The 16,652-nt window shown below is 53.6% G+C and overlaps 1 protein-coding gene across 3 annotated transcripts in view; it reads left to right on the forward strand.

Moving 5' to 3' along the window:
- The first annotated feature begins 27 nt into the window (after positions 1–27).
- Positions 28–16,652, forward strand: part of KDM5A (lysine demethylase 5A) — a 55,572-nt gene continuing 38,947 nt past the window's right edge. For 2 of the 3 annotated variants that reach the window (XR_005659647.1, XM_029054520.2), the window contains exons 1-5: positions 28–215; positions 8,318–8,395; positions 9,882–10,004; positions 14,830–15,000; positions 15,452–15,586. Coding sequence is in view for 2 of the 3 variants with exons in the window: in XM_029054520.2 (XP_028910353.1) it covers positions 42–215; positions 8,318–8,395; positions 9,882–10,004; positions 14,830–15,000; positions 15,452–15,586 (681 nt within the window). In the remaining variant the exon portion in view is untranslated. The remainder of the gene's footprint in view (positions 216–8,317; positions 8,396–9,881; positions 10,005–14,829; positions 15,001–15,451; positions 15,587–16,652) is intronic. The other variant, XM_029054522.2, reaches the window with a different exon arrangement.

Here is a 16,652-nt window from a genome sequence, read left to right on the forward strand (position 1 = left end):
GGGGGCGGTGAGGGGGGCGTTGTCGGGGGTCCCCGGCGGCCATGGCGGCCATGGCGGGCCCGGGCCCGGGAGGTTACCCCGCCGAGTTCCTGCCGCCCCCCGAGTGCCCGGTGTTCGAGCCCAGCTGGGAGGAGTTCACCGACCCCCTCGGCTTCATCGGCCGCATCCGCCCGCTGGCCGAGAAGACCGGCATCTGCAAGATCCGACCGCCCAAGGTACCCGCCCCGGCCCTCGGCGAAGCGCTGCGGGGAGGCGCGCCCGCTTACTGTGCGCCAGGCCCTCTGCGAAGCGCTGGGGGGAGAGACACCTACTATGTGCCAGGCCTTCTGCTAAGCGCTGGGGGGAGAGGCACCTACTATGTGCCAGGCCTTCTGCTAAGCGCAGGGGGGAGAGGCACCTACTATGTGCCAGGCCTTCTGCTAAGCGCAGGGGGGAGAGGCACCTACTATGTGCCAGGCCTTCTGCTAAGCGCAGGGGGAGAGGCACCTACTCTGTGCCAGGCCTTCTGCTAAGCGCAGGGGGGAGAGGCACCTACTATGTGCCAGGCCTTCTGCTAAGCGCTGGGGCGAGAGGCACCTACTATGTGCCAGGCCTTCTGCTAAGCGCAGGGGGGAGAGGCACCTACTATGTGCCAGGCCTTCTGCTAAGCGCTGGGGCGAGAGGCACCTACTATGTGCCAGGCCTTCTGCTAAGCGCAGGGGGGAGAGGCACCTACTATGTGCCAGGCCTTCTGCTAAGCGCTGGGGCGAGAGGCACCTACTATGTGCCAGGCCTTCTGCTAAGCGCAGGGGGGAGAGGCACCTACTATGTGCCAGGCCTTCTGCTAAGCGCAGGGGGGAGAGGCACCTACTATGTGCCAGGCCTTCTGCTAAGCGCAGGGGGGAGAGGCACCTACTATGTGCCAGGCCTTCTGCTAAGCGCAGGGGGGAGAGGCACCTACTATGTGCCAGGCCTTCTGCTAAGCGCAGGGGGGAGAGGCACCTACTATGTGCCAGGCCTTCTGCTAAGCGCTGGGGCGAGAGGCACCTACTATGTGCCAGGCCTTCTGCTAAGCGCAGGGGGGAGAGGCACCTACTATGTGCCAGGCCTTCTGCTAAGCGCTGGGGGGGAGAGGCACCTACTATGTGCCAGGCCTTCTGCTAAGCGCAGGGGGGAGAGGCACCTACTATGTGCCAGGCCTTCTGCTAAGCGCTGGGGCGAGAGGCACCTACTATGTGCCAGGCCTTCTGCTAAGCGCAGGGGGGAGAGGCACCTACTATGTGCCAGGCCTTCTGCTAAGCGCAGGGGGGAGAGGCACCTACTATGTGCCAGGCCTTCTGCTAAGCGCAGGGGGGAGAGGCACCTACTATGTGCCAGGCCTTCTGCTAAGCGCAGGGGCGAGAGGCACCTCCTATGTGCCAGGCCTTCTGCTAAGCGCAGGGGGGAGAGGCACCTACTATGTGCCAGGCCTTCTGCTAAGCGCAGGGGGGAGAGGCACCTACTATGTGCCAGGCCTTCTGCTAAGCGCAGGGGGGAGAGGCACCTACTATGTGCCAGGCCTTCTGCTAAGCGCAGGGGGGAGAGGCACCTACTATGTGCCAGGCCTTCTGCTAAGCGCAGGGGGAGAGGCACCTACTATGTGCCAGGCCTTCTGCTAAGCGCAGGGGGGAGAGGCACCTACTATGTGCCAGGCCTTCTGCTAAGCGCTGGGGCGAGAGGCACCTACTATGTGCCAGGCCTTCTGCTAAGCGCAGGGGGGAGAGGCACCTACTATGTGCCAGGCCTTCTGCTAAGCGCTGGGGCGAGAGGCACCTACTATGTGCCAGGCCTTCTGCTAAGCGCAGGGGGGAGAGGCACCTACTATGTGCCAGGCCTTCTGCTAAGCGCAGGGGGGAGAGGCACCTACTATGTGCCAGGCCTTCTGCTCAGCGCTGAGGGTGAGGCACCTACTACGATGTGCCAGGCCTTCTGCTAAGCGCTGCGGAGAGAGGCACCTACTATGTGCCGGGCCTTCTGCTAAGCGCTGGGGGGAGAGGCACCTACTATGTGCCAGGCCTACTGCTAAGCTCTGGGGAGAGAGGCACCTACTACGATGTGCCAGGCCCTCTGCTAAGCGCTGGGGGGAGAGACACCTACTATGTGCCAGGCCATCTGATAAGCGCTGGGGGGAGAGACACCTACTATGTGCCAGGTCTTCTGCTAAGCGCTGCGGGGAAAGGCACCTACTGTGTGCCAGGCCTTCTGCTAAGCGTTGGGGGGAGAGGCACCTACTATGTGCCAGGCCTTCTGATAAACGCTGGGGGGAGAGGCACCTACTACGATGTGCCCGGCCCTCTGCTAAGCGCTGCGGGGAGAGGCACCTATTGTGTGCCAGGCCTTCTGCTAAGCATTGGGGGGAGAGGCACCTACTACGAGGTGCCAGCCCCTCTGCGAAGCGTTGGGGGGAGAGGCACCTACTATGTGCCAGGCCTTCTGATAAACGCTGGGGGGAGAGGCACCTACTACGAGGTGCCAGGCCCTCTGCTAAGCACTGGGGAGAGAGGCACCTACTATGTGCCGGGCCCTCTGCAAAGCGCTGCGTGGAGAGGCACTTACTACGATGTGCACTCACCTACTGTGTGCCAGGCCTTCCGCTAAGCGCTGCGGGGAGACGCGCTGTGTGCCAGACCCTCTGCTAAGCGCTGCGGGGAGAGGCACTTACTATGAGGTACCAGATCCCCTTCTGAGCGCTGGGGGAAGAGGCGTTTATTACGTGCCAGGCCCTCTGCGAAGCGCCGGGGGGAGAGGCACCTACTAGGAGGTGCCAAGCCCTCTTCTAAGCGCTCCGGGGGGAGGCACTTACTATGTGCCAGGCCCTCTGCGAAGCGCTGCGGGGGAGAGACAAGGTGATGAGGCACTTATTGGGTGCCAGGCACTGTTTTAAGCGCTGGGGGAGGGTCAAGGTGATGATGGGATTTTCTAAGCTCTTACTATGTGCCGGGCACTGTTTGGAGAAGCAGCGTGGCTCAGTGGAAAGAGCGCGGGCTTTGGAGTCAGGGTTCATGAGTTCGAATCCCAGCTCTGCCACTTGTCAGCTGTGTGACTCTGGGCAAGTCACTTAACTTCTCTGTGCCTCAGTTCCCTCATCTGTAAAATGGGGATTAAGACTGTGAGCCCCACGTGGGACAACCTGATTCCCCTATGTCTACCCCAGCGCTTAGAACAGTGCTCGGCACATAGTAAGCGCTTAACAAATACCAACATTATTATTATTATTATTAAGCGCTGGGGAGGAGGTCGAGGGGATGATGGGATGTGGTAAGTGCCTACTATGTGCCAAGCACTGCTCTAAGCGCTGGGGGAGAGGCAGGGTGATGGTGGGATTTGGTAAGTGCTGACTATTTGCCAGGCACTGTTAATAATCATAATAATGATGTTGGTATTTTTTAAGCGCTTACTATGTGCCGAGCACCGTTCTAAGCGCCGGGGGAGACACAGGGGAATCAGGTGGTCCCACGTGGGGCTCCCAGTCTTCATCCCCGTTTTACAGATGAGGGGACTGAGGCACCGAGAAGTGAAGTGACTGGCCCAAAGTCACCCAGCTGACAAGGGGCCGAGCCGGGATTCGAACCCCTGACCTCTGACTCCCAAGCCCGGGCTCTTTCCGCTGAGCCACGCTGCTTCTGTTCTGAGCGCTGGGGGAGAGTCAAGGTGAGGATGGTGGGATTGGTGAAGCGCTTACTGTGGGCCAGGCCCTGCTGTAAACACTGGGGGAGATACAAGGTTATCAGGTTGTCCCACCTGGGGCTCACGGTCTTAATCCCCATTTTACAGATGAGGGAACTGAGGCCCAGAGCAGTGAAGTGGCTTGTCCAAGGTCACACAGCAGACGAGGGACGGAGCCGGGATTAGAACCCACGTCCTCCGACTCCACAGGGCCGGGAGGGTCAGCTGTAGCCCCGGCCCCGCCGCTGCCCTCCTGGGTGACCTTGGGGAAGTCGCGACGCTGCTCCCTGCCTCAGTTTCCTCATCGGTAAAATGGAGAGGAAGACGGTGAGCCCTGTGTGGGACTGGGGCCGTGTCCGACCCGATTATCTTGTCTCCGTCCCAGCACCCAGTCCAGCGCCCGGCATGTAGAGAAGCAGCGTGGCTCAGTGGAAAGAGCCCGGGCTTGGGAGTCCGAGGTCATGGGTTCGAATCCTGACTCCGCCCCTTGTCGGCTGGGTGACCGTGGGCAAGTCACTTCTCTGTGCCTCAGTTCCCTCATCTGTAAAATGGGGATGAAGAGTGTAAGCCTCACCTCATTCCCCTGTATCTCCCCCAGCGCTTAGAACAGTGCTCCGCACCTAGAAAGCGCTTAAGAAACACCAACATTATTATGCAGTAAGCATTGAACAAACACCACGTTCCCGTCAGTAAAACGGGGATTCGGTTCCCATTTTCTCACCCCGGTGGTGTGAGATCGCTGTGGGCGGGGAATGTGTCGGCCGACTCTGTTGTAGTGGACTCCTCCCAGCGCTCAGTCCAGTGCTGTGCCCTCAGTAAGTGCTCGGTAAATACCGTTGATTGATTGATCCCTTTAGACCGTGGACCCCGTGTGGGGCACTGACGGTGTCTGAAATGCCTATATTGCATCCGTCCCGACGCTTAGTACAGTGCCTCACATAGAGCGCTTAACCGACACTCTCATTTATTCTGGGGATGGTGGGAATGGGGAGGCAGCGGGGAAGGGCCAGGCCTTTCCTCCACCTCTACTCCCTCCTCTCGCTTGGTCCCTACCTTGGGCAAGTCACTTAACTCCTCTGGGCCTCAGTTACCTCCTCTGTCAAAATGGGGATTAAAAAAATGTGAGCCCCACGTGGGACAACCTGATGACCCCGTATCTCCCCCAGCGCTTAGAACAGTGCTCCGCACAGAGGAAGCGCTTAACAAATACCATAATTATTATTATTATTTTCCCACCTCCCATCTCGTCTGGAACGGGCTCAATCAATCATACCGGGTGTACCGAGCGCTTGGGAGAGTACGTTGAGAAGCAGCGTGGCTCAGTGGGCTTTGGAGTCAGAGGTCATGGGTTCGAATGCCGGCTCTGCCACTCGTCAGTTGTGTGACTGGGAGCAAGTCACTTAACTTCTCTGTGCCTCACTTACCTCATCTGTCAAATGGGGATTAAGACTATGAGCCCCACGTGGGACAACCTGATTCCCCTGTGTCTACCCCAGCGCTTAGAACAGTGCTCTGCACATAGTAAGCGCTTAAGAAATACCAACATTATTATTACGTTAGAATGGGTAGATGTGTTCCCTGCCATTGTGCTTAAAGTCCAGCGGGGAAGGCCGACGTTAATATAAATAACGGGGAAGGCTGGCTGAGGCCCTCTGATCCAAGGGCAGGGCCGGGGTGGGGTCTGTCACACGAGGTCGGAGAGGACAGGCGTCCAGTCTACTCACTCTACAGTACTCTGCTAAATGCTCAGTCCAGTGCTCTGCACACAGTAGTTTGCAGGGATGATATCTACCAAGTCTATTGAATTCTCCCAAGCGTTCAGTACAGCCCCCGGCCCAGAGTAGACCTGCTCTTTGAGAGCGGGGATTGTGTCTCCTCCTCTTGGTAATCTCCCGCTGTGGTCAGGGAACGTGCCTGCTAATTCCGTTTATCGCAGTCGCCCGAGCGCTTAGTAGAGTTGCTCCGCCCAGAATAAGTGCCTCTCCTAAACGCTCAGTCCAGGGCTCTGCAAACAGTAGATTGCAGGGATATCTACCAAGTCTATTGAATTCTCCCAAGCGTTCAGTACAGTCCCCTGCCCAGAGTAGACCTGCTCTTTGAGAGCAGGGATTGTGTCTCCTCCTCTTTGTAATCTCCCGCTGCGGTAGGGAACGCGCCTGATAATTCTGTTTATTGTACTCTCCCGAGCGCTTAGTAGAGTTGCTCCGCCCAGAGTAGGCGCCCAACGTATACCGTGGGCTGATTTATACGCAAGCGCCCAGTCTAGGGTCTTGCACAAGGTAAGCGCTCAAATACCGACCGATTAGAGGAAACGGGGTTTAGGGGAACCGTTCAAAGAGAAGTAGGGCCAAGCGATAGAGACCCAGGGAGGACTGTCTGGGACCACAATTGCTGCCAAAAAGGAAATGAAAACCCAGATCTCTGCCACGGGCAGCAAGAGCGGGGAGTTTCGGGGTAGGCCTGCTCGTACGCGGTCTCGCCTACCTGCTCACGAAATCTTTGCCAAGTACGGGGCGGCGGAGATCAGAAACGGAGCCTCGGGGGCTGTCCAAGGTCACGCAGCAGGCGGGCAGCACCCGCCGTCGCCTTTCAAACCGGGACCGCCCTCCCCCAGGGAGGGTTGGAGATTCTCTCTGTCCGAGAGCCTTTAGGGAAGGCAAGTTTTGGGCCAGGCGAAAACCGTCGGTGGCCACGGACGTCTTAAAAAACCCTGGGGAAGCGGTGAGGGTTTAAGGGAAGGCGGGTGAGCGGGCAGAAGCCGGCCGGGGCTTGGCGGAGGGGAAGGAAATGATCTCAGAAAGGATTCCTACTTTCAGGGGACGCACGGGTGATTATATCCTAATAGAAATAATGGTGGGCTTTAAGTGCCCACTGTGTGCCAAGCACTGTACTAAGCGGTGGAGTAGATAGAGGACCTGACCTCCAAGGAAATGTCCTTTCTTAACCGGTGGATTTGAAAACCTCCGGTCCCCTCGGTTCGGCACCTCTAAATCCCATCGAAGAATCTCCGGAACCAAGAAGTGAACGATCCATTCACTTATTTTTATTATTTTATTTTTAGAGTTTTAAGCTTAAGATGACTCAAAATTTGGTCTGTCAGGTTGATAGGGCTGGCAGACCTCTGGGTTTTAATTCTCTTTCTCCTCTCCAGCCACCAAAGTGACTTCTGCGTCACGCTGGTCCAGTCACGGTTGATGACCTTTCCCAAACTCGAGCCCTGTTCTTCCCTGCCCGAGAGCCCCATCCCAAATCCCGTAATCCCATTCACTCACCATGGGCGGAAGCAGCGTGGCTCAGTGGAAAGAGCCCGGGCTTGGGAGTCGGAGGTCATGGGTTCGAATCCCGGCTCTTCCACTTGGCTGTGTGACTGTGGGCAAGTCACTTCTCTGTGCCTCAGTGACCTCATCCGGAAAATGGGGATTAAGACTGTGAGCCTCACGTAGGACCACCTGATTACCCTGTATCTACCCCAGGGCTTAGAACAGTTCTCTGCACGTAGTAAGCACTTAACAAATACCAACATTATCATCTGCACGTCCACAATTGATGGTATTCATTGAGCTTTTCTAACCAACTGGGCTCCCGTGGAAATATTCCCGACGTCCCCTGGTTCCTCCCGCTCTTAAATCAATCAGGAGCATTTATTGAGTGCTCACTCTGTGCAGAGTGTGCTACCAATCGGTTGGGATAGTGCAGTGGCGGCAATACAGATTATCCTTGCCCTCATGGAGCTTCCAGTCTACAGTGTGCACAGAACTGGACTAAGCGCTTGGTTGAGCCCAGCAGAATTAGGTGACATGATCCCTACCCTCAAGGGGCGAACAATCTCAACATGCCCTGACAGAGATTATATTGTGCTTTAGTACAGATCTCTGCATACAGCAAGGATTCAAGAAATACAATTGACTGATGGATAGATGTATCACCAAAATAGAGACACTAATGGATACTGGTTGCTTTTTGGGTGGGGGAGGTTTCTTTTTTTTTTTTTACTTTAGCTCTTCTTGTTTTTGAATTCTGGAATTTTTTTAAAACAATTTGAGTGTGACAGATTTGAAGTCGATTCCAGGGAGAAGGGCGATTTCCAGGCAGAGGTTTATGGCAGGTGGAAATACTATCTCTCCCCGCCCACTGCGTAAAGGTTTTCATCAGAGATGGGTTCAATCATTCAGTAGTATTTATTGAGCGCTTACTATGTGCAGAACACTGTACTAAGCGCTTGGAATGTACAATTCGGCAACAGATAGAGACGATCCCTGCCCACTGATGGGCTTACAGTCTAATCGGGGGAGACAGACAAAAACAATAGCAATAAATAGAAGCAAGGGGATATACATGTCATTAACAAAATAAATAGGGGAATAAAAATATATACAAATGAGCAGATGAGCCCAGTGCTGAGGGGAGGGGAAGGGAGAGGGGGTCCAGGAGGGTTTGGTGGGATCGAAATAGAAAAACAGGAAGACGGCGATCGTCCTTGGAAATAAAAACCCTTTTCTGACCCCCGGGCCACAGGCGGGGAGAAGGGTGTGTCTCCATCCCTAAGCGGCTTGTAGCAGGTCACCCCTAAAGCGGAGAAGGTAAGATGTTCCTAATGTTTTTTTTTTTTGATTGTTTTTTAATTCATTCTTAGGACTGGCAGCCTCCATTCGCATGTGAGGTGAAGAGTTTTCGCTTCACCCCGCGCGTTCAGCGTCTAAATGAACTCGAGGTGAGTTTGGCTGTTAACCTCCTCGCCCCATGCAGGCACGGAAGTCTCCTCCTTCTCCAGTTTGGTTTCCGGTCATCCCTTCCTTTCCCCGCCCGCCGTTGTCCCAGAGGCTTCTGCCCAGGGTTAGCGCAGCTGGGATTGGAGCGTAGTGACACCCCCTGAGCTGGGGAGCTCAAGCAGTAGATCAAGAAGCTCCCGCAGGTTTCGGCCTGAGTTCCACCGAGGGAGAGGCCACTGCTTGGCTGGCCAGACTGTGATAACCTGCCCCCTACACCCAGCTCCTTCCATACTTTTCCATTTTTATTTTAAAAATGGTATTAAGCACTTACAGTGTGCCAGGAACTGTACTAAGTGCTGGGATAGAAACAAGCTAATCAGGTTGGACACAATCCTTCACAGACTTACAGTCTTTCCCCATTTTATAGATGAGGGAACCGAGGCACAGAGAAGTGAAGTGACTTGCCCATGCTCATACTGCAGACAAGAGGCGGAACTGGGATTAAAACCCAGGCCCTTCTGACTCCGCTAGGCCACATTGCGTCCTCTCCTCCAGTTGGCTTTATGAGCCTTTCTGAGAAACGTTGACTGTGGGCAAGTCACTTCACTTCTCTGTGCCTCAGTTCCCTCATCTATAAAATAGGGATTAAAAGTGTGTGAGCCCCACGTGGGACAACCTGATTACCCTGTATCTCCCCCAGCGCTTAGAACAGTGCTCAGCACCTAGTAAGCGCTTAACAAATACCAACATTATTATTATTATTATTAACCTCTCTGCCGGGATCCACTGGGGAAGCTGATCTCGCTCTGTCGTCTCGTTTACAAGACCGGACGAGCACTTCCCCCCGCAACCTTGTCCAGGTTTCTCCCAAAATATTTGTCTACCCCTCCCTTTTTCATTCTTCAAACTGAAGCCCAGGCGAGAACAGATTAGCATGGCCGAGTGGCTAGAACTCGGGCCTGGGAGTCAGAAGGACCTTGTTCTAATCCTGCCTCTGCCACCCGTCTGCTCTGTGACCTTGGGCCAGTCACTTCATTTCTCTGTGCCTCAGTTCCCTCATCTGGAAAATGGAGATGGACGGTGAGCCCCATGTGGGACAGGGACTTTATCCGTCCGATTATCTTGTATCTGCCCCAGTACTTAGAACAGTGCCTGGCACATACCATTAAAAAGAAAGAAGAAAAGGAACGAGTTTGTGTCCCATCTCCAGTGGTGCTGGGAGGCTGCTCTTTGGAGCAAAACACAGTCCGCCCACCTCTTTCTGGTTGAAGTAGGACTTCCTACTGCCATTTTTCTTTTCTTTTACATTTCCTCATGGCGGATTAATATGTCGTTTCCGATTCCATTAGCGGAATGGATATGCACCCACTTCGTTATGAGCCAACCTCACACCCCTTCCCGGGCTTCTTTTTCTGCCGGCTTTAGTTTACACCTTCATCGTTTTTTCCCCCCTTCTGTCTTTCCCCCCGACTCCTCTCTGGACTGTAGGCAATGACCCGAGTGAGACTGGACTTCTTGGATCAGCTGGCCAAATTTTGGGAACTCCAAGGGTCCACTCTGAAAATCCCCGTGGTGGAGCGGAAAATCCTGGATCTCTATGCCCTGAGCAAGGTAATAGGAGGCGGGCGGGCTGTGCCGGGTTAGGTGTTTCAGCCCAGTGGCCAAATTTGCCTCGGGGACTAGGAGCAAAAGCCACCTGTTTTAAGAGAATTAGGAGGTGTAAGCTCCTTGTGGGCAGGGAATATGCTGTACGCTCCCAAGCTCACAGTAGTAGTAATGATAACATTTATTAAGCGCTTATTGTGTGCAGACCACTGTATTAAGCGCCGGGGAAGAATATCCAGGTCCTTGGCCCTCAGGGCCCACAGTCTAATAAAACATGGTGATAGTAACAATAATAATAACTTGTGGTATTTATTTAGCACTTGCTGTGTGCCAAAAACTCGTCTCCTGTGTGCCTTTGGGCAAGTCACTTCATTGCACACAGTAAGTAAATAAGATTGATTGCAAGGCGATTGATTTGCCGGGAAACGGGTCATTTGTCTGACATGGCTGGTCGGCGTGGTGGAATAGGGAAGTTGACGTTTATGATAATATTTAGAGAGAAGCAGCCAGGCCTAGGGGACAGAGCACAGCACAGGAAGTCAGGAAATCTGGGTTCTAACCCCGGCTCTGCCACTTGCAAGCTGTCTGACCTTGAGCATGTCTCTTAATCTATCCGTGCTTCAGTTTCCTCGTCTCCCAAGTGCTTAGTACAGTGCTTAATGCCCTAGTATTGATTGATGGTTGTTCTGTAAATGGGGCCTAAAAACCCATTCTCCCTCTCCCTTAAATTATGAGTTCGATGTGGGACAGGGGATTCTATCCATCCTTGTACCTGTCTTTCCTCAGCGCTTAGCACCACGTTTGGATCATAGTAAGCACGTAACAGATACCGCAGTTATTATTTAAGGGCTTACTTTGTGCCAAGATGCTACATCCCTAGTGCAGCTTTAGTCGGTCACGCGGTAGCGTAAGCGGAGACCGGCTTATGATATCAGAAGCAGCGTGGCCTAGAGGAAGGAGCCACGGGCCGGGGAGTCGGAAGACTTGGCTTCTAATCCTGTCTCAGCCACTTGCCTGCTGTGTGAAACCTCGGGCCAGTCACTTCACTTTTCTGGGCCTCAGTTACCTCCTCTGTGAAATGGGAATTAGGGCTGCGAGCCCCATGTGGAGCAGGGACTGGGTCCAACGTGATGAGCTTGTATCTACCCCGGTGTCTGGCTCATAGTAAGTGTTTAACAAGTGCCTTTTAAAAAAAAAAAAAGAAAAAAGAAAAAGATAGGCGCCTTCACCAAGTGTTGGTGACAGGATAAGAAATCAGATCCCTGTCTATCAGTAAACTCTTGAGCAGAGGCCTGCGGTTCACCCCTGCCAATTTTTTCCAAGACAATCAGTGTGTTTCAGATTACACTAACTAATTGCCCGGCAAGATTTCATGAAGCCGGAGACTTAAATGGCTAAACTTGAGCCAGTAAGTGATACACCGCCTGGGTTGGGGAAACTAAAATCAGAAAGTATTTCTTACTGTTAGCTGGGCACTCTCTCTGAGATTTTTTTTCGTTTTTAAAGGGTATTTTTCCCGAGGTTGAGCTACGTAATTGAGAATTTCCTGTACATATTGCTTAATACAATGCTCGGCACACAGCAAGCCCTCAGTTAATAAAATCGACTGGTTGTTGAGCCCGTCATGTTTCTCCTCTTGCTATTTTAGGTAGAGAAAATGCAGGGAAAGGATTCCATTCCCCCAATTATTGGCCGGGCTGGAAGCAGGTTTCATTGCTAGCGTTACTGCTATCTGCTCGGAACGTATTTGGTTAGTCGATTAAAAAATGGGGCGGTTTAGCGATCCCAGCAGCGACTTGGATCAGTCATTCCTCCCCTCCCTAGATTATACGGTCTTTGTCGGGAGGGAACATGTCTATCGAATCCTTTGGATCGTACTCCCCGCAAGTGTTTAGTGCAGCAAGTGCTCAGTAAATACCATCGATTGAATGAATCAGTAGTATTTATTGAGCACTTATTGGGAGCTGGGCACCGTACTAAGAAGCCCTTGGGGAAGTACAATTAAGAAGAGACACATTCCAGCCTAACTGAGGAGACAAGTCCGAGATTATTTACAGATAAGAGTGGGACCGAGCCACGGAACCATTAACTTAAGGTACAGATAAATATATGGAGAAATAAGATCACCATTTAAAAAATAATAATTATTATTATGTATTGTGCTTTCAGTGTGCATTTCTCTGTACTAAGCGCTGGGGTAGACAGAAGATAGGGTGTCATCCCACACGGGGTTGTCAGTCTTAACCCCCATTTTGCAGGTGAGGTACCTGGGGCATAGAGAAGGGAAGTGATTTGCACAAGGTCATCGAGGAGACAGATGGTGGAGCCGGGATTAGGACCTGGATCCTTCTGACTCCCAGGCCCATGCTCTAACCGCTAGGCAAACTCTGCTTCTCGATTAATTAATAGAAATCTACGGTGAAACCTAAGTGCTCAGTCCAGTGCTCTGCACACAGTAGACTGTAAGCTTCTTGAGGGCAACGTTCGTGTCTGTCAGCTCTTTTTGTACTCTCCCAAGTAGTACAGGTCTCTGCACACCGTAAACACTCAGTAAATATCGCTATTGATTGACTCTGAGCTTTTTACCGCTTAGGGAGCTCTAGCAGGGCTGTCAGTCTGAGGCAGAATCTATTTTTGTCTTTTTTAATAATAGTAATAATAATTATGGTATTTATTAAGCACTTACGTGCTGAGTACTGTTTTACTGCAGCCCCATCTCCCAAGAGGAAATCTGAAAGCAACGTGGCCCGGTGGGTAGAGCAGCGGAGTCAGAAGAACCTGGATTCTAATCCTGACTCCGGCCCTTGTCTGCTATGTGACCTTGGGCAAGTCACTTCCCCACAAGAGGCCCAGCCGAACACAAAAATCTCCCTCCCAGGGACAAGTACCGAGAGTCTGGGGGTCTAGCCGGCTTAGCCGCTCATGAGTTGATCGCTTTTTTTTTTTTAATTTAGATGGTCCTTTATGTTGGTCCTTGGGAAGCTTGTTTTTCCCCATAATTTTAAGGGTAAAATAAATTTCCAGCCCTAGTCTAGGTCATTAAAGTGCCCAAATGATGGCTTCCTGTTGGGATTGAATCACGTCCTGTCTTCCCTGCCCCAACCTCCCCCCGGCCGAGGATTTACTCCCGGGAGCTCAGCGTGGGGCCCGGAATGACTGTGGGATACTGTCTCTGGGCTCGCTGCCTGTGGTCAGAGTGCTGGAAACCTTTCCATCGCGAGCATTGGCCCCGCTCTCTGCCGGCCCCGCGGTTTACTCCCGACCGCGGATTTGGCCGGGCCTGACACTGCCTTTTGTTCGGGGTCTGACCGGGACCTGTGTTCCTTGTGTTGCCCCTGAGAAGGGTCTTCTGTGGGCCTCCTCTCCGAGCTTATGGCCGCAAGACAAGCTCATCGGTATTCGGGGGGAGGTGACCGAGTTCGGGGTAGTTGGGAGGCAGGTGAAGTGTATGGGTGTGTTGTGTGTGTGGTGCGCGATGTGGCGGGGAAAGGTTTTTTTTTTTTTTGCACAGAGGGGGACGGGGCAATACCCACTTGGCTATCCGCAGTCAGCCTGCAAGCGTCTGGCGGCGATTTTCTACGAGATGGTGCAGGCGGAACAAACCCTTCCCATGGCACCAACCCTAGGGACCCTTCCCCGTCCCCCTTCTAGACTGAACAGTGACCTTAGCGCCTTAAAAATAATCCAAAGAAGGAGGTGCTGCACCTCGTGCCGACCGTCACCCCGGGGTTTCCCGCCGCCCCTCCTGGTCGGGAAGTGAGTCCTGACATGGAATGGAGGTCCCTGCATTTCCTGCCGCTGTGGGAGTCTAACTGCGTTTCCTTCGGGTCTGCACCGGGTGGGGATGGAAAGGGTGGGGAGAGATGGGTGCCAGGCTGCACTAAAGTACCCGGACTAGTTGTTTATATTAATATCTGTCTCCCCCCCCGACAGCAAGCTTGTGTGGGCAGGAATGTGTCTGTTGTTATATTGTACTCTCCCAAGTACTTAGTACAGTGCTTTGCACACAGTATGCGTTCAATCAATGCGAATGAATGAATGAACTGGTTTGGGTGCATGTGCCTACGTGGGACTAGGCGTCCAGAGACCCCGATTGTAGTTCCGACTCCACCCCTGAGCCGCTGGTTGACCCTGGGCAAGTCACTTCATTCCCTATGCTTCCGTTTCCTCATCTATAAAATGGAAATATCATCCCTACCCTCCGACCCTCATAGATCATAAACCCTGTGCTGGATAGGGACTGGATCTGCCTCGTACCTTGTATCTGCCCCAGGGTGTAGCTCAGTGCGTGGCACGGAGTAAACGCTGAATAAATACCATCGTTACTACTCTTGCTTTTAGCATGTTAGGGTGGCTCAACAAATATTTGCATTGGCTAGAAAACAGCTTGGGCCCATTTCTTTGACGGTGGCCTAACGTCATGGAACCGGGCCAAAATTCAAATTTACCGAGTGTTTTGATAAGCTGGGGAAGAGCGTAAGGAGCGAAAAATGGCTAAAAAACAGCTTCTGATTACACGATTGAGTCGCTTGGAAACAGCCCATTTGGCCGTTGTCTGGGGGGAGAGAGTCAATCGATGGTAGTTATTGAGTGCTGAACTGTGTGCAGAGCACTGTACTAAGCACTTGGGAGAGTACAGTGTGGGCGAGTACAGTATAACGGAGTTGGTAGGCAAGTTCCCTGCCCTCAAGGAGCTTCCAGTCTAGAGGTGGGGCTCTCTAGCAGGGGAATCAAAGCAACCTGCAGCCCAAACTGCAGGGAGCGGGGGGCTGGCTAGAGCCGAACCCCCCCACCGCCCCACAAAAAAACCTCTCTTATGACTCTCTTTCAGATCGTCGCCAACAAAGGAGGATTCGAGATGGTCACTAAAGAGAAGAAATGGTCCAAGGTGGGCAGCCGCCTGGGCTACCTACCGGGCAAAGGCACCGGCTCCCTGCTCAAGAGTCACTACGAACGGATCCTCTACCCATATGAGCTGTTCCAGTCAGGGGTCAGCCTCATGGTGAGACCCCGTTCCGCAGGGCGGGGGGCCCGCAGGGGTCGCTCAGAGCGGGATCCGGGCGCCGTTTAGTTCAGTAGTCCCGGACCGCTGGAGGAAAGTGGCTGGAGGGAGCCTGCTTTGTAGCCTGCACCCCCCCAGATGGAGGCCGGAGGCCCTCCCGTCCCTTCCAGTCTCCGGCCACGGTCTGCCCGGACAGACGCACGTTGCCCAGCGAGCGTCCCCTAATCTCTCCGTCCGGTGAGGTCACCCTTCCTGACAGAACCTGTTTTCCCTGCTGGGATGAGAACTTACCTTTTACCTGCCTCTTCACGTTCGAAGCTATCTTTTGGGTCTGGGGAGCACAGCCGGGCTTCCCGGAAACCCTTTCTCCACCCCCCTCACCCGTGCTGTCCCCTGCTGATTCTCGGGCCTGCTCTCTAATTCCCTGCCCGTCTGTGCTCTGATCCTTCAGGGTGTCCCACTGCCCAGCTTGGACCTTAAAGAGAAAGTGGAGTCCGCGGTCCCCGACACCGATTCCCAGGCTCCCCCAGATCAGGGCCCGAGGGCGAGCCTTCTGCCGAAGAGAACCAGGCGTGTCAAGTCCCAGGTACCCACAGCCGGCGCGGCCCCCCCCGTTGACCAGTGAGCACGTGCGGGCCAGGAGTCCGGTCAGCGCCCCACGGGCCCCTGACCTCCAGTACCCAGGGAGAGGCGCCTCTGTCCTGGGCCTCGGGCCCCGGGGTGGGGACGGGGCGGGCCAGTCTGGTGACCCAGTCCCTGGGAGCGGGGATGAGGGCTTCCCGGCTGATGGAGCGGGAGTAGGTGGACCGGTGGCATTAGCCGGTCGCTCTGACTTGGTCCCTCCATCCAGAGAGAGTCACACCCTCTCGTAAGCTCCCCCAGGCCCCGAGCTGTTTATTCTTATCAGGCCTCCCTTATATTCACACAGTCAGAGAAGGCCACTACCCTTTCAAGGATCAGGGCTTCAGAAAAAGCCCTTCTCCCCTCTCCTCTCTTCTCTGCTTGCCTGATGGGTTTTTTTCCTTTCCTTCCCTCTGCCCTCCCCTACTTTCCTGCCTTAGGTATCGCTTTTAATCGCATGCTCCCTGTCCGAGAACACGTTATCTTGCGTGGTGATTTAAGATCTGTATGGGGCGCATATCCTCATTAATGCTATTTATTGAGCATTTACACTGTGCAGAACACTGTCCTAAGCAATACAGTACAACAGAGTGGAGCAGCGTGGCATAGTAGAAAGAGCCTGGGCCTGGGAGTCGGAAGATCTGTTTTCAAATGCCGACTCCTCCACTTGCCTCCTATGTGATCTTGGATCCCAGCGCTTAGTACGGTGCCGGGCTTCATGAATACCATAAAAACAAACTCCCTCATGAAGTGCCCTGGGGTTCATATCTTCTTAAGTGAAGCTTTGATGTTTAGTTGCATTTCAAGTGAAGAAAAGGAAGTGGCTTTTTGTTTGTTGGTTTCCCTTTCACTGCTATCCCTTTTTTTAATGGTATTTCTTCAGCGCTTACTACGCGTAAACGCTGCGATAGATACCAGTTAATCAGGTTGGGGACCCTACCCCCATACCACATGGGGCTCTGGCAAGTGAACCCCTTTTGGTGTTTGTAAACCAAATACCTGTACAGTTGATTTCTTGACTAAGCTTCTCT

Source organism: Ornithorhynchus anatinus, chromosome X4 (genome assembly GCF_004115215.2).
Source record: "Ornithorhynchus anatinus isolate Pmale09 chromosome X4, mOrnAna1.pri.v4, whole genome shotgun sequence".
Taxonomy (NCBI): Eukaryota; Metazoa; Chordata; class Mammalia; order Monotremata; family Ornithorhynchidae; genus Ornithorhynchus; species Ornithorhynchus anatinus.